Source organism: Chlamydotis macqueenii, chromosome 17 (assembly GCF_036417535.1).
Source record: "Chlamydotis macqueenii isolate bChlMac1 chromosome 17, bChlMac1.mat, whole genome shotgun sequence".
NCBI classification, from domain to species: Eukaryota; Metazoa; Chordata; class Aves; order Otidiformes; family Otididae; genus Chlamydotis; species Chlamydotis macqueenii.
The window spans coordinates 2,442,209-2,463,118 of NC_141572.1; the positions used below are offsets into that span (position 1 = coordinate 2,442,209).

Here is a 20,910-nt window from a genome sequence, read left to right on the forward strand (position 1 = left end):
CGGGAGGTAAGCGCGGCTGCCACTTGCCTCCTTGCACCCCAGTGCTGCCCCAGAGCTGGGCACAGGCAGCCCGGGACGGCGGCACACGGTGACAGCAACAGCAGAACCAGAAAGCGCCCGGCAGCTCCGGCTCACCCTGTCCACATCGCTCGGTCCCTGCCAGCACGGCTGCAGACCCGGTGGCCAGACTGGCTGCCCTACTCCGGTCACACGCCTCCGCCGGCGCTGGGGTCCCCTGGGCATGGGGGGGACCCAGCTGGGGATGATGGGGATGGGGACATGAGCAGGTGGGGACAGGGGTGGGATGGGGGTGAGGACAGGGACGAGGATGGGGATGAGGCTGGGGATGGGGACAAGGATTGGGATGAGGATGAGAATGATGATGAGGACGGGGATGTCCTGCAGCTCCACCCTTCCCATGTCCCCTCGCAGGCGGCCGTGACCCTGAATGGGGCAGCTGCTCCTCCCGCTCATCAATCAATTCCTGCTCCATCCACTTTGGAGCCTGGAAATAAAACCTCCCTGTAAATCTCCGCTGTGGCCGCTCTGTTTTGGTGGCGGAAGGCCCCGCATTCCAGAGTTTCAGGCTGCAGCCACGTCTTCAAGAGCGGAGCCACAAGAGCTTTCTGATGGTTAATTGCTGGCACACTCTCACTGAAAACATGAAACACCCCCTGACAAGCCGTGTGATTTATTACTGCCCACTGCAAAACGGAACAAAATCAATTGGCTATTACCTCACTTAGCGAAGGCTTGTCACCGCCTGGGAGCAGGGTGTTAAAAATAAAAGCCAGGCACAGCCGCGGCAGCGAGCCCCGCGCTGGGGCTGCTCCACCTGCTCCGCAGCAGATAACAGCGGGCCTGCGCCGGAGACCAGCCCTGCTCTCTCCAGTCGTTGCCACGCTGGTGCAACCCCAGCTCAGCCCTGCTCCGCAGTTATTAATTACGCAGATGTCATCCCAAGCGCTGTGTACAGTAAATTTCAGAAGGGATGCCAAGCGTATCCCATAATTAATCAAATGAAGGCGACCCTTCCCTGCCCAGGCAGCGCGGACCCTCTGTGCCCGGGAAGCCACCCCCCGCCGGCCAGCCCAGCAGGGACAGGTTGCTGTTACTGGCCGGTAGAAAACGACCAGTGCCAGCGGAAGGGCCCATTCGCCTGCATGTCGGCGCACGGCAGCCGTGGTTTTCCTTGGCGGTTAGCATGTCTTGGAGAAGACAACCTCGGCGTGTCCAGCGAGGGCTGCTGAACACCCACGTTGCGGCAAGGCTGATGCAGCCCGCCTCCGCCTGGCATTTCCAACAAAAACTGGCAGCTCCCAAACGCGCAGGGAAACCCACACATTGCCCTAGAAAACCTACCAGACAGAAAGCTGCTCTAACAGAAACCCACCTTTATTTCCCCACTGCCAGGTCTTTTCCTTAGCAGGAAAAGGGAGCGAGCCAGAAATCCACGGCCGCAGAAGCAGCCGAGGTCAGGGACTGCTCGCCGCGGCCACAGGCGGGAAGAGCCCGCAAGTCAGGGCTGACAGCCGGAAATGCTGCCGCTCACTTGGCGATTGCAACCAGTGCCAGTGAGAAGGTGCTGAGTGTGGGCAGCCCCGGTCTCATCGTAATTACGGGTGACAGGCAGAACAACGGGAGGGGAGATGGGCCCTGCTCCCGCCGACATTTTTGCGGTCAGTGGGTGCGGGGTCAGTGTTGGGGGCCACGTCCTGGCACACCTGGGCACAGCCCGTGGGGCGCTGGTGGCAGCGCAGGAGCTGGCCCTAAGTGGCTGAGGCACATTCGCAGGGTCTTTCAGAAACCGAACGGTCCCTCTCTTTGCATCTCATCGCCTTTGTTTCACTCCAAATCACTTATAGGCTCCTCCAGTCATAGCGGGAGATGCTCCTCCCATGAAGCTCCGAACTGCGTGCAGCAGAAAGAGGCTGCATTATTTATAGACTCCGGATAGATGTTTCACACCACATGCGGTCCGTCCCATTCCCGGCATTCCCTCCATTCACAGATCATTAAGTAGCACTTGCTGACATATAAGGCAATGCAAGTGGAGTGGTTAACTTTGAATATTGCCACCCACCCAGTGCTAAATGAGATTCAGGAACTAATTGTCCAAAGAGAGGGGACAGCTCTCGCCCTGCCAAATAAAGCTCAGCTCACAGCGCCCATGACAGCGCCTGGCAATAATGCTATCACCGGGGCGCCGGGCTGCAGGATGCGCGTGCTGCCCCGCACCGCTCGGTCACCACTGGTTGCCTCACGGGGACACAAAGGCTGCCCGGGGCCCATCGGCATCCCGGTTCTGAGCCCGAAAGGGCCTTCCTCTCCATTGTGCTCACTGGTGTTCCCTGGGGAACAAAACCCTCCAAGGTCTTGGGAGCGGCACAGTGCAGAGCAGCCTGCCCCAAAAAGCCTGAAGGGCAAAAGCAGACCCCAGCCGGCTTTGCACAGAGCCCAGCAGGTACAGGCACAGGCAGGGGTCTCTGATGCCAGCAGCGCGAGCAGATGGCTGTGTTCAGGGCATGCACTGCAGAGGTGCAGCAGCACGGCTTTGATGGCCGCTGAGGGTCTTGTGTCCCTGCGACCGCCCCGTCCCAAGCCTGGGCACCTGGACTGGCGAATGGCCCCGTGGCCAGCCCCTAGACCCACTGGGCAGGCAGACGCTCTCCCCACCCAGCGCCACGACCGCCACATCCCTGCCCACAGTTGGGGGAAAACCAGCGGGCGCATCTGCCACCGCCGCCGTGGACAGGCTGGAGTAGCCCAGCAGGGACAATGGCAGGACGTGACTGCAGGAACATCTGTCCCCGATCCAGGAAACGTTTTCCCATCAAAACAGAAGCAGTGGGCCATTAAAGAGGAAAAAAATCAAAGTGCGAGCGTGAAAAGATCTGGGATACATTCCCAGACTGTAGGTGAGCATTTTCGAAAAGTCCAAGCTGAGATTTAGGCTCCCAGGCAGCCCGGCACCCCGTTCTGAGGGCTGTGCCCCTGCCAGGAGCTGGTCACTGCGCGGGGGGCTCCTGCCCGGTACCCGGCTGCTGTGCAGGCTTGCGCCTTTTGGCGGGCACAGCAGACCTGTGTCCCCCTGTCAGTCCCTGCGGCTGAAGGCTGGCCAGGAGCGGCACGCGGTGGATCCCAGGCCTGCAGCAGAGCGCTCGCGTCCCCGTCCCGAGGGTGGGAGGCATCGCCCGCACAGCCTGGCCCCGCGGGCCTCCCAGGGCAGGGCAGCCTTCTGCTGCTCTTCACAGAGCCTTTCATCTGCCTCAAGCTTGGGGACCAAACACTGTCCCCAGCTCCGTACCCCGCTCTAGACGCAGGTTTCCTCTACTGAGGCTGATGCTGCTGATCAGGGCGATTGCCCAGGTTGTGCAAACCAGCCGGTAAGCACAGAGCGCGAGCCTTTGCTGGCGCAGACGAGGTTTGCAACAGCTGCTGCTCCGAGGAGAGCTGCAGCCCGTCCGGTTCCCAGTCAAAGCCACCTCTTGCTGCAGCACTTCCATTTCAGTCCATAGCACGGTGCGCTGCAGCGATGGGAACCGTGGGGTCAGTGGAAAATGGGGCTCTGAGCTCATGCATCTTATTTTAGCTCCCCATCCTCTCTGGAAGCTATCTCAGGCATGTTTTGGGAATACAGCAGGTATTTTTATGAGCGGGATTTGCAAGGGTATTTTCATCTTAGACTTGGAGACAGCTGGGCCTGCTGCCAGGTTTAGGAAGCACAGAGGCAGAGGCAAGAAACATAAAACTAGCAAGAGGTAGGCTTCCCACTGGGGCTTATATTTAGCTGAGAGGAGCAAGAGCACTTGAAAGTGTCCTGCTGGGGCTCCCTGTGCCAGGCGGCCCCTCAACCAGTTCACGGAGGCCAACCTTGACCGGAGCCAGGAAAGGCAAGGGGAACGTGTCCCAGCCGATGGCACTTGTCTGGCCCGGCGCACCTGGCACCGCCAAGACCCCAGCTGCCCTTTGGATCAACTGACAGCGGCGTGGTGGGCGCCACAGCAAGCTGGCCAGCCCCTGTGCGCTGGGGGAGAGCTGCTGCCGGGAAGCGTTGAGCTGCGCTCGCTGCACGCTCCTGTGCATGAGGAAGACATGGGACGGGGGCACGGCCGGCCAGACCGGTGCACCGCAGCCGAGCTCATCTCCGCCTCAGGGTCTCAGACGGGCTCCTGCCAAGCTGGCCGGCTCTGGCACCGAAGCGGCACCGCGCTGTGCGCCATGCGTGGGCCGTCGCACTGAGCCAACCGCACAGCTCCCACACCAGTGAGCTCACTGCACGCATCTGCCCTGGGCAGGGGACGTGGGTCATGGCACTGGGCAGGGGCTGAGGGCGCGGAGAACAACTGACTGACCGCTGGCTCTGGAAACCCTGCCAGGGGGCTTTTTCTAGGCAAAGCCCGCGCCGCACATCAGCCGGCTCCTCACCCCACACCGTGGCAGAGCTGCTGGCCTGGGCACAGCGTTGGCCCACGGCTGTTCCTGCGTGCTCGGGGGGAGCTGAGCAGAGCCCCAACCAGGCCCCAGCGATGGAGGGGCAGGTCCAGCTCTGCACCAGCCCAGGCCCAGCTGCAGAGCAGCGTGCAGAATGCAGCCCCAGTGCTGAACTCACACACGACATGCGCGGTCCCGCAGCCAGCACGGGGTCCCCTGGGTGCCGCGGGGCGGCAGGGCTGCCAGCCTGGCAGGGGACGACAGCTGACGGCCGGGCACGAGGGGCCGCGCAGCCGGGGAAAAGCACGACCTTGCAGTGACACAGGGAGCGCCGGGCCACAGCCAGGGAACATGAGCCGAGCAGCTGCGCGGTGCTTGGCTGGGGGATGAGGGGCACAGGCTGCCAGGGGCCAGTACACAGAGCTGCTCCGGGCCACCCCACGAAGACCCTCCCCAGCAGGCACAGCCAGCTCTCTTCAAAAACAAAACGCCTTCCCAGGGAAAAAAAAAAATAAAATAGAGACAGCTTCAACCAAGCAATAGCCAAAGGCAGGTTTTGTTTTTAAAGCATTTTTATTTTGTTCATTTTGAATTGAATTTTCATGTGACTTGTTTCACCGAGAACGGACACATTTTGAAACACCAAGTGCTGCCGTGCCCGGAGGGAGGCTGGCTGCTGACCCAGAGCGGTGAGCTGGAGGCTGTGCCTGCTGAGGAGAGACGCGCCACGCGCTCTCCTTTTCCTTGGCAGCCCTGCACCTCTTCCAAAGCAGAGACAGTCCTCAGGAAGGGAGGCCTCAAGCGAAATACTCGCCCCTCTCCTCTACCTGGTATCGGTTTTATCGCAGCTGGCAAAGAACAGGAACAATCGCTGGGGCAGGCAGAGGAAGAAAAACAAGATTTCCTTCCACCTCCCTTTTTTTCCCCTCTCAATAACACTGAGTGAAATGTCATGCCCACATCCAGCGCAACCCACTGCCCAGACGGGGGTCTCAGGTGGGCACCCACTGCTCTCGCTGTGCCTGCCCAAGAGCCTCCTGAACCACCAGCGCCTGCGGGAGCCCGCTCAGGCGTCGGGCCCTGCCAAGCGCCAGCCCCAGCAGCGCGGCTCGGATCGGGTCGCTGTTCCTGCAGCGTTCCCGCTGCCTCCCTCGGCAGGCTGCAAAAAAAACCCCCGCCTGCCGCACAGGTGAGCACCACCAGCCAGGGCCGCTCCGCTGCCTCGTGGCCACATGGCACCGAGGGGACTTTGCCCCTCGAACGCCAGCACGCAGTCCTCCACCATTTTGGCGGCCGTCCTCTGCATGCAAAATGGTGGCAGGCGCAGCTGCACCCATCGGTGGCTGCCATCGCGTGCGGATCTGCTGATTACATCTCAGTTGTCATGCCACTCAGTGAGAAGAGAAGCTAAATTAGAGCAACTAATTGCACCTCTCTTTGAAACAATCAGGATGACAAATCAGTGGTAATCTCTTCAGTTCTAGAGGGAAGCTACTGCAGCTCACTTAAAAGGATTTATCAGTTTTTCATCAGTGTTATTATACCGAAGCTGCCTCAGGAGCAGCCCTGAGGCCACGCTGGCTGGGCTCACACCATGGGGAGATCGAGGCTTGCTGGTGGGGAAGGCAAGCACCACCAGGTTGCTCGCTCCCAGCCCTCGTCCACAGCAGCAACGCTGCCAGCTCGCAGGCTATCGCATCCTTGGCTCAGCACGGAGATCCTGCCCGCGGGCCCCGGGATGCCACACTGTGTGGGAGGACCGGGGCGGGCTCCAGGAGCTAGCACAGCTCTGCGCTCAGCGCAGGCAGCCCAGTGAGATGGCCATCCCGCAGGGGATGCCAGGCCAAGGGACGGCAAGTGGAGTATCACAAGGGGCACCAAGGCCACCCTGCTGCCACTGGACCCACGCTGACCCTGAAAAAGCTCTGCGGAGGGCATGTGGCATTTCAGTCCCCTGTTTCAGTTTACCACACAGGTCACTTTGCACCCACACGCTGGATCTTGCCTGGGCAGGTATCTGCCTCAGAGACCCCAGCGCCCCACTACCCTGCAAGGCGAGCAGGAGCTCAGGGGGACCTTTGCTGCTGCTGCTGCCCCAGTGGCACCCGCTCTGTGGCTGCAGAGAAGGGCCCGTCAGCATCTCCAGCCAGGTCCACGTCCTACACTTTGCATCCTCGCTACAGAACACACCTTTGGGTGTGTGAACGCAGCTGGCTGGTGGCATTCATGCAATTAAATTAACTCTCCCAAAGGGGTACCGGCTTCCAGCATACCCCACAAACCCGTATACACCCCACCTTGCTCTCTCCACCAGCATGACTGTTCCACACCTGCCTGTGGGCAAAGGCTGGCTGACACTCCCGCCCGCCCTGCCTCCCGCCAGGAGCCTACCGCACTTACTGGGCGCCGTGCTCACCTAGGTGCAGGTCAGAGCCGCTGCCAGGGAGCCTGCCCAGCGCAGCAGCTCCGGGCGGGAAGCTGCCCAGCCACGCAGGGGAAGGTGGTCCTTGGAGTCCAGGAGACAGTCAGCAACAAGGCCGGCGTGGCGCTGCGCAGGGGCACCGTCCGAGCAGGCACCCGCGTGGCTCTGGGACGAATCACCACCTGCGAGGGATGGAGAGCAGCCGGGATTAGCAAACCGCGCCCACAGTTACGGAAGCCCAGCTCCCAGCTCCCTTGGCTTCAGACCCAGTCCCTGCTCGGTCGGAAAGGGGCTGGCGAGAAGGGGCCCTGGGTTGGCGCCTGCTGCAGCACCTTCCAAAGGAAAAATATCAGACTGCAGCGCATTGCTGGGCCTGTGAAGGGCCTCCAGGCCGTGCTGGGGCCTGAGGCGTGCACGCCAACGCACCAGCACCCACAGCAGTTCAGCACAGCTCTCCTGTCGCAATCCTGTGCACAACAGCTCTGAGGCAGCTCTGCCGCGTTCAGCACTTGGACTGCACCATGAAAATGCAATGATGCACTTGAGTTATGTAAAGATCCAGCTCTTGGAAGAGAAAGGGCTCTTGACGCCTCCCCACAGCAGGCTTTTTCAGGTACGTTATGAACACTAAAATGAACGGGAAGTGCACAGGAAGGTGAAGATAGGCACCAGGCCCTCCAAAACAGTTGAACCAAAACTGCTGAAAAACCTACAACAAAATGGAAATCTATAGTACACGCCTGCAACCAGAAGAACTCCAGAACACGTTTATACATTGTAAACGTACACTGTATGGCACACGTAATTACAATTTCACTTTCTCACTGGCATGTGTGTGGGCACACACCACGTACAACACGTACATAAAACACTACAGAGATATATTTAAGCCATCTTCATGGGCACATACAGAAAGCATCCAAGCAACAAATCTCTGCCACTGAATTCAAAGTGCTGAACTAGGAGCTATCCTCAAAACCAGCAGAGCCCTCTAACTCATTGTCTCTCACACCGGAGCAACGACATCCCAGTCTGTATTTTTTCGCCTCGGACTATCAAGCTCTGAGTTAGCAGAATTTGCCCCCCTGCTGCTGGGGCCTTGACACACGCGGTTTGCTCTGTGGCACACTGCACTGCCCACGAAAGAGAGCGCGATAAAGAAGCCAGGTCACAAAGCTGTGTCTGCTCTGCTCCAGATGGATTCTCTGCAGACCCCGCTCGCAGCTTTACTCGGCCAAGTCAGTTAGAACTGTCTGGAAACCAAAGCATCATCCTCGCTTGTGATCCCAGGGAGTTTCCCCGTGTGTCTGTAACCGGGGCTCACAAACGCAATCCTCCCCTCGTGCGCCGCGGTTGCCGCCCATATAAAGACATTCCGGATCAAAGGAAAGGGTTAACCCCCACGCAGTCATCGCGCTGAGTCTTGGAGGTCTGAGTGCTGCCAACTCCTGAAAAATGGCCACCAGGCAAGCTGCTGAGAATAATCAGAATAAGATTGGAAGGTGTCCACATCAATCAATCACTTGCTGACAGACGACTGGAAGCCCCCACTGTGACCACAGACAGCTGACCAACGCGTGGCTTAAGCTGCAGCCTAACATTAGCTTGTTTGTTTCGTGTGGGTGGCTTCTGCGTTATGACCTTAATAGTCAATCAATCTCGCAATGAGTAGCCTGTCTGGCAGAAATATTAATTATCCACACTATTCATGCATTGAAAAGCTTTATCTTCAAAAACTCAGCGTCATTTAGGGAGGAATAACAGAACCAGAGCCCAACCTCAGCTCCTAAGGGGGAATCGGATGGCGAGGATGAGCTTCTGGGGCCACTGCAGCCCGACCGGACCTGGGACACCCCAGGCAGGGCTTGGCCTTGCCTTTATCCCTGGTACCTATTCAGCTGCGGGGCTGCTGCTCTCGCACCAGCAACTGCTGGAATCGGTGCCAAGAGGAAGATGAGGGGAGAGATCTAAAAAGACAACAAACACACATCAATTAAACCTTGCAAGCTGTTAGTCACACTAGTTAATAAGTTCTTTCTATCTGTACAGTGCTTACAGTGACAAATCCTTTAACTGGCACTCAGCGTTATTACGGCTTTCAGGATGCTTCTGTCTTTCATGTGCAGCTTCTCGTACACATGTGAGTGCTCCCCGGCGCGCAGTCTGTTTACTCTAGTTGTGAGAAGGCATCATCAAAGCAAACTGAAAGCAACACTAAATGCTCAAGAAAAACAGAATTCACTCACTGCTGCATGCTCGGAAATCGCCTTTCAGTGTGCTCAGAGGCAGCAGTCGCGGCAAACCGCAGCAGGGAGGAGACGGGGGCCAGGCTGGCACAGCCAGCATTTGGGGCATTGCCATGGAAAGCACCAGGCTCCGCTGGCACCAGGCAGGCCAGAGCCCCTTCCCACCAGCTGCGACACGGCGGTCACGTCTCCAGCAACGAGGAGCAGAGCCACTCATCCCCTTCTGGGACCAGTCTGTGCGCCGGAGCTGTGCCGGGTACGGGACAGGGCAGCCCCTGCGTCTGGGCGATGGGAGCGGGAGCGATGACCCGGGGCCATCTCCCCCCAGGGGACCCTCCGGGGTGCTGGGCAGGATGGATTCCTACTGACCTGCTGCCATCGCCTTCCACAGCCTCTTCTGTTCCCGACCACCGGCCTCCTGTCCTCTCCCACCACCATGCCCGGGCACGTTCGTCCCAGCCATCCCTGAGCCACAGGGCACTTGCAGGATGGCTTAGGCTTTCTTTCAAAGAGCTAAAACCAGACAAAGCTTCGAGCAAGGTGAAGGAAGGAGAGGAGGCGCCGCGCTCGGGAGGGATGCTCCCGCCTCTTTCACCGCCCCGCAGCAGCTGGACAGCCCCACGCTCAGGCACGACTTCGGGGCAGGAGCCTGCGGGAGCAGCATGGGGCAGACTCACTGAGGTGCCGCAGGACAGCGTGCCTGCGCAAGGCCGCCGTAAAGGCTCTGCAAGGATGTCCCCTTCCCAAACTTCAAAATCCTCCCACCTCAGAGGAGACCTGTCTGTGCTGCCCTGCACATTGGGTGGCTGGGGCAGGGTCCCCAAGCCCAGCAGGTGCTCAGCACGGTGAGGCCATTCCCCAAGGACTGGGGGGCTCGGCGCCAGCCCCGGAGGTCCTGTGTCATGCAGATCTGGTGCAGCAGGAAGGGAGCCAGGATGCGGTGCTGCCCCACTGGCGCAGTGGATACTGGGTCCTGCCCAGTGGTCGCCCCTCTCCTAATGCTGCACATTAGCTACGCTCCTCACCCACCGCTGCAGAGGAAACAGAGGAGATGCCTCACTGGTGTGAGCCAGACTCACACACGGGCAGCCATGGCGCTGGTACGGTCATTTCAGAGCAAGATGTCCCCACGTCAGGAGCCAGACGGGTGCCAACACAGGTCACATCCAGTGTCCCTCACAGCAGAGTCACACCGCCCTTCTCCCCAAACCTTCTCCTGCCCAGGGTTGGTCTAACATGGCCCCATGTGCACAAGGCCATGCTGTTCTGCCCAGATACAGAGATCTGAAGACTCTACCGCATGCACACTCTGCATCTTACCCTGCTGACAAATACTCTTGCACCCGACAGCACAGGCTCTGTGTCTTGCACCGGATGGACGGTATGTGGTGACCATCAGCCTGTGCCCCGCAGGGGGGATGCAGGAGCCCCTTCAGTACTGGCCGGTCCCTGTTCAGGTAAGGAGCAACGAGAAGTTGGGCCCGCCCGCACCCTACATAGCACAAAACCCAACCAACACCCTGGGAGAGCAACACGGGACATGCGACAGCGGGTAACCGCACGGGCATGGGGAAGGCTGTGACCCAACCCCGACTGCCGCACCTGGGGCCAGCAGCCGCACACAGCACAGCTCCATGGGACGCCTTTGCAGAAACCATCTTCTCTTCAAAGCCAAAGCCAAAACAATTCAGGCCCTGCAATGGATTAAAAAAAAGAGACAACCCATCGGAGACCATCCATAATCCTTCACGCTCAGGCTGCCAAAGCAGGCCACAATTCAGCAGGCCTTGTCTGGACTGACTGTATTTCCTGAAAAATGAACAGTAACTCTTGTGTAGAAGCAAGTTATGTTTCTGCAAACTCTCTTCCACACAAATTAAAGTATTAATCACCTTAATAAACATTAATGTGGAATGATCATTCATTAAATTCAGGAAAATACATGCCCTCAAAGCAACCATTCCACAATTTCACGATTTCAGCGCCCAGCACATCCACATACAGCACTCGTGCTCCTCTGTGCACAGCACACGCGGTCCCTGCCCAGCTCCACCCTGCACCCCTGTGCCAGCAGCAGGGCAGCCGCGGCCGCGCCAGGCACGGACCCAGCGCCGGGAGCAGCACCGCTGCCCGCCTTTGCCATCATCGTATCAGTGCCGTATCACAAGCTTCTAGGTTTGTGAGAGAACAGCATCACCTGCCCGTACAGTCAAGGAACCAAAAATAGGGTACAAGACTAACAGCAGGAATTTCATTAAGCTTCTCTTTTTAAGCACAAAGCCATAGATTTCCAGCTCTGCTGGTACCCCGACATCAGTGCAAAAGGGGGTCTAGAAAGTTTGTGTCCACGTCTGCCTCCAGAGAGAACAGCTTGTGACATACAGCAAGGAGCCAAGAGAAACGGAGATGTCCAGTGCCACAAGGCCCCCACACCTCCAGAAGCCAGGGCTGCCAACGGCTCTCCCCCAAACGCCTTCTGCGGCTGTGCCGCTGCCTTCCCGTATCCACCGGTTACCCACCGCACCTGGCGCGACTCCCTGCCCGCTCCGTGGTGGAAGCCACACGCACGCAGTGCCCATCTCCACTCCGTATTGAGCGGAGTCCCTACCGCCATGAACGCGCAGTGTGGGTGAGGACTGCTCCGGAGCGCTCTGCCCGGGGACGAGCAATCTGCAGCGCAGCCCTGGAGCAGGACTCCGCTGCGGCAGCAAGAGCCGGCGAGTCTGCCTTGACCCTGGCTCAGCTGTGCCGTGCCCTGCCTCCAGCCGGCTCTGCCCAGCCACAACACGATGGCTTGGCTGCGCACGCGCACAGCTCCAAATCTGCATCTGCGCCTACTGCCCACACCATCATCATGGCACCAGGTGCCACACGTGAGTGGCACTAGTAAGGTCACGCTAACGGTGAACAGACTCTCCCAAAACGTGGAGCGCTGCCGGGGGCTGGCCTCTCATCACGCCTCCCTGTTTGTGGAGCAGCACGACTCAGAGCCTCGCTCCACACGGCGAATATCTGCACAGCTCCTCCGGCAGCATGCCTGGGGGCCGGAGCGGGGCCGAGCAGCCGCGAGGCGGGGTGGCAGCAGCGGCGTTCGGGAGGCCTCCAGGCTATCAGTTGCAGGCAACAGCATTAGATCTCCTGCCCCAGAAGGTCCTCGGTGCAACCCGGCCTCCTCCGGCTGCCGCAGGGCTTCACGGCCGGTGTCAAGTGGCAGCTTTCTGGATTCTGACCTTGCTGGAATTTGCTCCTGGGGGGGACACGCCAGTCCATAAAGTTCCCATTAGTGTAAAAGCAGATGTAAGCACTTTGCTGGTGGAGTTCAGCAGCAGGGAAGCCTGCAGTTGATCAGTTCTGCCTCACTGGTCACTGCAGTCAACAGGAATTACTGCAGAGGGTTTCTGTGCCCCTCTCCCAGCGCCCACCCCTCTCCGAAAGAGAAGATTTAAAGAAACCAGCCAAGCTCAGGCACCGCTCCAACACAACGCAATAAATCTGCGCGAAGCATGCCGAGGGGAGCTGTGGCCCCATCCAGGAACAGCCAGCAGGAGAGCAGCGGGAATTTGTTTATTGTATGAAACAAATCCAACCACGGGGCTGGACGCCGCTCAGCACGAGGAGCGATCAGCTCGGAGGTGCTTGTGCCGAGCGACCCCAGGCAGGACCGCGGCGCGGGTGGGTGGCAGCTGGGACCAGAGGGAGAGGACAGGAAAGATGGCACGCTGCTGCCGGGGCCATGGCGCTTCCCGCCACGGGCAGAGGGGGATCACTGGCACCACGGGGCGCTGGGGCTCACAGTGCTCCCCGCTCTGCCCCCCGCACCCCCTCCCCGCCACGTCGCACGCAGAACCAGCACCGGCTGACCTGGTTTCAGCCAGTTTTCCTCCATGATTAACACTCGCTGGGCCCTGCTCACTGTTATTCTCACCAAATTAAAGAGCAGTCCCGGATCCTCGTTAGATTTGCTCACATTCGAGCAGTGTCATGTGGTCAGTAGCCCATGGCAATACACTCAATTAAAGGCCTAATGCAGAACCCACCTACAAGCCTGACAACTAATGAATCGAGGGCTCCAGGCCCCAGAGGACCCGCTCTGGGATGAAGCCACTCCACACCGAGCCAGAGCACAAGTGCAGTCCCTGGGCTGTCATTCAGAAATAAAGAGTTGTTTAATTTTATTCACCGCAGGACACAGAAACAACAACATCCCTGTAACTAACAGCTGGTTTGCCGGAGAGCCGGGCAGCGACGACCCCTCTCAGCACCGATCCCCGGAGCACGGCAGCTCCCGCCCGCACACTGTGAGTGCCGACAAATAAACCCCCACTTGGTTTCACTGAACTGGGTTTGAGTCCCCAGCTGACTCTCGCTTACAGTAAAAACGAACACCTCTGCCCATCCCTGCAAACCAAAGCTGGCTGCTCCGCAGCACACCACCTCCCGCGCCCCAGCCCCGCACAGCCCTCGCTCCGTGCCAGCACCCGCTGCTCCCCAAGCGAAGGGCCCAAGAGAGCACAGGTGTCCACGGCCTCAGCGTGATGCCCACGAGCATCGGTCAGCGCCAGGCAATGCATGAAAAACACAGACTGGGGCTCCCACTTTTCTTTTAGATCCCTCTCCCCACCCTCCGGCAACAGCCGGGCAAGCCCTGGATGTAAACACCGGGGCCAGTGCAGCGGCCATCAATTTTGCTCTGAAGCATTTTAGGTTGGAGTTGGAGTCTGGAAAGGTTCAGCCTGTTGCATCAGACAGCTCCATCCCCGCAAAGGTCAGGGCTGTTTTGGTAAGGAAATGTTTGCTGAAACCTTCCCCTCCCCCAGATCCCTGTTCGCAGCCTCATGCTCGCGCACTCACGCTCTGCTCCACAGAGATGGAGAAGCTTCACCAAGTGATGCGGCTCCTCCCAGAAAACCCACGCTTGCCCCGCAGTCAGGCACGCCGCAGCGGCTGCACAGCGCTCCCCGGGCACGCGGGGAGGATCCTAACATCAGGGCTACCAGTACTTTTGCAGGCTCTCTCACACCGAAGTTGGGCAAGGCCCTCTCCCAGTGAGCAGCCAAATGAGCCCAGTGGAAAACCAGTGGTGAAGGCCAACTCATGTTCCTAGCTGACCCTTTGGTCCCCTCTGCACGCTGGCAGCACTGGGAATCACTGCTCCTCTGGTACCGACGGGCGGCCAAGTGCCTGGGCAAATTCAAACCCAGCAGACCAGAGCCACCACAGACCATGGTTAGAAACACCCGTCCAGCAGAGACCCCGCTCTCATGACGGATCGCCTGATGGGCAATGCACGATTTCTCCATTTCTTCACACCACCCCAAAGTTGGGGGGTTTCACAGCAAAAGGCACCGATCCCCAGCAGAAGGGTTACCCTGGCAGGCTCTGCCTGCTCACTGGCAGCTCACCCACCGCAGTGCCGCGCAAGGCTGCTCTGCTCCTGCGTCTGGAAACGACCAGCCACAGGCCACCTCGGCACAGCCGCCAAAAGGCAGAGAAGCTGAGCGCAGCACGGCCCTCGGTGGCGGGTCAGACCGGGGGAACCCCAAAGCTGCGGCTCTCAGAGCCGGCATGGCAGCGCCCGGGCAGGGCAGGGCGGGCAGCGACGCAGCGTGGGGCGGGGGCAGGGGCTGCGGCTCAGCTAGGCGCTGCGCTGCTCCAGCATGGCCGGCTGCACAGGCACGGCATCTGTAACGTGGGCTATTGAAGTCCAGTCCAGCTTAAATGCTTAAATCGTTTCAAACGCTGACACGGCACATAAAACACCTCTGAGGATCCTGGGGCTCACCCAAGCCTGGCCTCCGCTGTGCCCCTGGCACCGGACACCTCTGGAGCCCGGCGTCCCCCAAGCCCTGCTCACCCATGGCTCCAGTGCCGGACCCACTCCTCTGCATGGCATATGCTGGTGAGCAGTCACTGCTGGGAGTGGCCGTTTCCTACCTGCTGCGCAGTCTCCGATGTCCAGAGGCGCAAACGCGGTTTTACCCCAGGCAGCTGTGCCGCAGGTCCCCGCTGACAAACGCAGCTATCCGCATGACACTTACAAATGTGTGCCCACAATGGGCTTGGGAAAGCTTTCTGCCTAAATACTGTCAGCACTCTGACAACATTTTTATTGTACTAGTAAATAATTTGTTTTGTTGCTACTTAATTGGGAATCAATACAGTGTCTATGTTTAATTACACTCCCCATTTCGGAACGGTTGGGATCGGCCCGTCCCTGCAGAAATCAGGGACTGCGTGTTGGAGTCAGAGCACAGAGACCGCCCGCAGGAGGGAACGGCCCCCTTAGACACGGAGGTAGTTAGCAGGATGGTTATGAACTATGACCAGCCCGCAGAAGAGGGGACAGAAGCACGGTTACCCTTCCCATCTGTAAACCACCAATTATTCAGCTCATCAAAGAAAACCACGCGCAAGTATTTACATGTGCTTGTGCACGCACGCGTGTGTGATCAGGTGCATCTGGCACAGCCAGAGGAAGCCCCGTGCTGGGAGACGAGGTTGTGCGAGGTCTGGACAGTGTAACTAGCGCACGAGGGCCAGGCAAGCCCCGCTGCGCCGGCGGTGGACCCCCGCTCACCAGGGAAGGCGGCAGCCACCCAGGTACCCAACCACGGCGGTGCTTGCTGGCAGGCAGCGGCACGGCCACTCTGCTCGGGGGCAGAGGCGCGTGTTTGAGCAGCGTGCGAGCGGCGGGGATATAAATAACAATATCCTGCGCTGTCGCAGAGACAGCTGTGAGGTAACTCTTGCAATTACTTGCTTGTAAATGGCAACCTTTACATGTGCTTGACTCGTGACATCTTTACGCACTCCACCTCCGGAGAGCTCCTGGTGTGGCTCGGCAAAGCTGCCTCCCACTACAGTGCCAGCGCTCCCACTGCCCCACCAAGGTCACCCAGCCAGGATGCACCGCGCTGCCGGACCCCTTGTCCCCACTCCACCGTGGGGCCGCGGCTCTGCGCCCACCCCTCGTGCCCCAGCTCCAGTCCCTGCCCAGGGAGCGGAGATCTCTGGCCAGGCGCATGCTGCCAGCACCACGGCGCGTTTCAGACAGGCGCGCTGGCAGGGCCAAGCCTCCCTCCTCATCTCCAAAGGGCACACAGACCTGTGGCACAAGGAGAAAGCCACACTGTCGATGGCTGGTCTGAAATGCCTCAGCACATCCCTCAAAGCAGCAGCCGTCTGAGAAGCCACCCCAGAAAGCACCGCGCTGCAGATACAGGACACAACTCCACAGCCTCTGGGGGACGGGAGAATGCTCCCCAGGGACCCTCCAAAATACCAGAGCGGGAGACTCTGCAGGCGTGTGGCTTGGTTGCTCGGAGCAGGTGCGCAGTGCTGGAAGCAGCCAAGAAACCAGGAAAGGAGAAGGCTGGGAACGCGGTGACGGGCTGTATCACGGCCCCTGTCCCAGCCAGGCGCAGATGAAAGCTCCCCTCTCCTCCCTGCTGCCTGAATCAGCTCATCCCCGCCCAGGAGGGCGGCAGGGCGAGGAGGGGCACTCCAGGCCGAGATGTGTTTATCTGATGCTGGTACACAGCCTGCCCGTCCTGCGTTTCTCCATCTGGACAAAGCACAACCACTTTGCTAAGGCAATTTCTTCATCCCTAATGCAAGAGCTGCATTTTACTGTTAATTTTTTTTCCTAGACAGACTTCAATCTCATTAATTTTAAGACACTCTAAGCTCTCTTTAGCGGTCTCTAACATAATTCTTCTAACTTAAGATACACTAGATAGAAGCAGCCAATCCCGTTCATAATTGTATCTATGGCCAGCAATTCAAATTCACTGCCCCTGATTTAATGTCCTATTTGTATTCTATCAATAAATGAAGTTCTCAGGACCACACTTAAATGGAAGCAGCACTATGCTCCGATAGCCAAAGCCAGCAAAAAAATTTCACCACTAAACCAAAACGTCTTGTAGTATATGATTCCTTGACTTATTGTTCTCTCCTCTTCACTGCACTTGAATATTAAATGTTGTATTAATAGCTCACTCTTAATTATCCATGAGTAATGTACTACAACCAGGAAATTAATGGAGGGAAGCACCACAAAAATGGAAAAAAATCCTCACTATCCCCGACACATTTTCAAACAGCTTGTGAGAGGAAGGGAGACACACGCACTGCCTTGAACACAGTCAGACAAAAGATGAGCACTGGGGAGGGGCCCACCGCTGGCCCCCCCGGAACGCAACCGGACGCTGCTCACCATGGGAGGCAGATTATGAGCAGGGTACGACAGCGATCATATAACTCTGGGGGTGACCTAGAGAGAGGGGGCAGCGGTGACCGCTGCCTCTGCCCTGAAGCCCAAGATGAAGGAGACGATGAGTGAGAAATTCAAGACTGTTGAGGAAGACTTTTCCATGAACACATAACCCAGCTCTGGACTTCACTGCTGCAGGAAGGTGCTGAGATTGACCTTGGAAAGTCCTGTGCTCAGGAGCTCCGCTCCCAGGGTCCCTGCCCGCTGTCCGGCGGGTGACCCAGCACGTGGTCCCTGGGACGGGCCGGCCCACGCCCTGGCAGAGAGCCGGCGGCCGCAGCAGCACGTTCACTTCAGCTGATGGGCATGAGAAGCTTTCTCCTGCAGAGAGCTGGTGCGGTTGGCCACGCAACCCAGCCACGCATCAGCTCCGGTGCGACTCACAGGGAGGGCACAGAGAAGAGCGCAACAGGCCCCTACACAAGGCCACCACGGCTTGGGGACACTTGCTCCTCCACAGACCACTCCTGAAGCAGGGGTCCGCCAAGGACAGCACAGGCTGAACTGCTCTGCAGCGGGCCATGCCATCCTCAGCCCGACACGGAGCACGCTGCCCAGGTGTCGGGTGTCCCCGAAAGCGCTGCGCCATGAGGCTGTGACACAGTGTTCTGCCACCGCGCTGGGCGCCAGGCACAGCGCCCGCACGCCTTCTGCAAGGCAGCCGGGGGCTGCGGCACGCAGGGCCACCGCGGCATCCAGCTCCGTGGGCACAATCCCCGGGCTGCTCCAGAAGAGCAGAATGGTGAGGTGCCTCATTAAATATGGGCCTGCCATTGCCAGAGCCCTGCAGCAGCCATGAATTATGCAGTGGCTCACTTACGTGTCAGCAGGATCACAATATTGATGAGTTATCCTTGAGTGTAATCTGATAAAAACTGAGATAAACTCAGCAAAAATTGAGTGTAATATAATCCTTTCCCTTCAATAAACAATTTCCATCCCAGCACTGGGAGCATCTCCACGCTCCCCTCGCACTCTCCTCACACCGGGCCGCCCGATCCAGCGGCTCCTCAACATGGCCTACCCCCAGCACAGAGCAGCAGCCACGCTGGCAGTCCTGACCCGCGCGCCGTCAGCCAGCGCTGGGCGGCTGTGAGATGCTACCTGGGGGATATTTCCGTGCTGTATGGAATTAGGGGCTGGTGCTCGCCGCAGCGCCGCTGCATTCCACAAGGTCTGCATTTTGGCATTTAGATTAATGCTGGAGACAGGGAGGAAGAAGTTGCCATGTCTCACGCTGACTCCCTCCTCACCGTCTGAGCAAATGACGGATGGCAGAGAGTAACTCCCACTCGGAAATGCTTTCCAGCACTCGCGCAGACCTGGGCCTGACTCTGGCTCCCACGACAAGCCAACCGCTTTATAATCCTGACCCAGATGCCTCTTCCGGACAGAGCCAGAGCCATGAACAGCAAACAGACCAACTGTCCTCACCTTGGGGACACACACTGGACTCTCCTCAGCACTCTCAGCCACAGTGCCCTCAAACCGTTGGCTGCAGAAAGACAAAGCAACCCTTTCATTAACACAAAACGAAAAACCGGTGAAGTTCGGACACAGAGGTTACACCAGCTGCCAGGCCTGGCACCTTCAGGAGGTGGCACGGCACACCACGTCACAAAGCGGGAGCCAGCAGCAAAGCGGACTCCAGAGCCTGCCGGACACCGCCGAGAGCTGGGAGCCCATCCATAACCCCCGCCACCACCCCCAGTGCTGGCAAGACCTGCAGAAGAGGTGACCCTAAACAGCCTGCGCGACCATCTCCTGAGGGACACTCACCGCAGAGCACAAGAGCAGAGCTTCAAAAACAGACCACTGCTACTTCTCTTTTAAAATAGTATTTCAAACCCATAACTTAATGTTAAATAAAGGAAAATAGAAAGCTAGAGAAAGAATCAAACTGGTGAGGCAAGGGAAAGACAGGAGGAAGGGGATCTTCCCCAGAAAACCAAGAAAGTGCAGAAAAAGCCCAGTAAACCTTAACGACTTCGATGAAGACAGAGTATCAGAGTACGTGCCTGGCTCCCAGCTCTGCCGCTCTTCTCTCCAGCACACAGGAGGGCATCAGCAGGGTGGACCCCCGGCCAGAATACCTCCCGACAGCGGGGGGGGGTGACAGAACCACGTGCGCAGGTGGCCCCTGGGCTCTCCACGGCCACGAGCTCCTGTCCAAGAAGAGCCCTGGCCGCTGCAGGAGGGCTCTGGCTCAGCCAGCTCCTCCTTGTCCCCAGGACTGCTCTCCCCTGTGCCCTGGGGGGCCTCGGAGGCGTCAGGCTGATGCTGGCCTGGTGGGCGTGGAGAACGGCAGCAAGCCCGGGGGGCTCAGGCTGGCCCAGAGCCTGGCAGGGTCTCCAGCCCCACCGATAAGCCTCCGGGGGATGGAACGGTGCTGCCTGGAGACGCTCCATTGCACAGATGTGTCTGTCTTCGCGCGAGAGAAACTTTCACAGTTTTACTGCTTCTCAAATATTTTAATGCAAGCCATTTGGTGTCATATTTTTAAAAAATGGATACCAGCATGAGCTACACGCGCATTAGCAAATGTCTCTATATTAGTATAAATACAAGAAGCAGAAAGCACAGTCTGACTCCTAATCCATATGGTTATTCCAAATAGATTGCATGGTCTTAAACTTTGGCTTATTAGACTGAATCTTACATATGGAACGAATTAAAACGCTGGATTTACAGTGCAGGCTAATCAGAACATGTTTAACTTACGATGCCCCAGCAGACCCAGGAGGTCATAGCCTCCCAGACACCTGGCACAGAATCGGATTTGCTCCCGCCGGCATAAACCTCACAAAACCCCAGCGTTACGCGGGCCGTACTGTGGCACAAGGCAGAGCAGGATCCGATCCCAGCGCTCTAACACAAGCAAGCTGCAAAGAGGAAATACCTCATTTCCCACTGCCTAGTCCACACAAGCCCAGAGACAATGGGGCCAAGTGTGTGCTGCCGGCAGCGCTCCCACATCGCAGTGCCGGCCAGCGTTCGGGCTGCTTTGCCATGACTCTTCGTATCTGAAAAAGCCATCAGCCTGCCTGTTCCTTCGCTTAGAATAAAAGGTCACTTCAGGGCTTTTAGGAGGGTTTTCTTCCTTTTTTTTTTTTCAAACAAAAGAATTATCTTGATTTTTAAAAATACTTTGCCGCGACATCACAAAAGCTGCTACAAGCACGGCATGATATCACTGTTAACGAAGCCAGAACTCACAGGAAGGTGGATATAAGTTATTTAGTTCTGGTAATTTATTTCTGGACAAGGCTAGACTCATCATGGGTGCTGTAATGTGTTTCCAGCACCACAGATGTGAGCGCACTGAACTCCCCTAAAGTCTCTTGCAGCAGCCTGAGCCTCACCCACTTTGTTTTGGTATGGATTTATTCCCTGATGCTGTTTCCATGTGAGTCAGCTGCCTCTTTATTACTCCTCTAACTACAACTTTCTCCAAAGTTGTTGGATTTCTGGACTTGGAGGGATGACAAAAGACGACACTGATTCACCCGCTCCTTCCCGCTCTGTCTGCTCCC

The 20,910-nt window shown here is 58.1% G+C and overlaps 1 protein-coding gene across 2 annotated transcripts in view; it reads right to left on the reverse strand.

The window, feature by feature from the left end:
• Positions 1–4,996: 4,996 nt before the first annotated feature.
• Positions 4,997–20,910, reverse strand: part of MN1 (MN1 proto-oncogene, transcriptional regulator) — a 98,718-nt gene continuing 82,804 nt past the window's right edge. The window contains exons 2-3 of one of the 2 annotated variants that reach the window (XM_086761550.1): positions 6,851–7,038; positions 4,997–5,282 (exon numbers count right to left, since the gene is read on the reverse strand). In XM_086761550.1, the coding sequence (XP_086617676.1) occupies positions 6,851–7,038 (188 nt within the window). In that variant the 3' untranslated portion in view covers positions 4,997–5,282. Of the gene's footprint in view, positions 5,306–6,850; positions 7,039–20,910 lie in introns of both variants that reach the window. The other variant, XM_086761548.1, reaches the window with a different exon arrangement.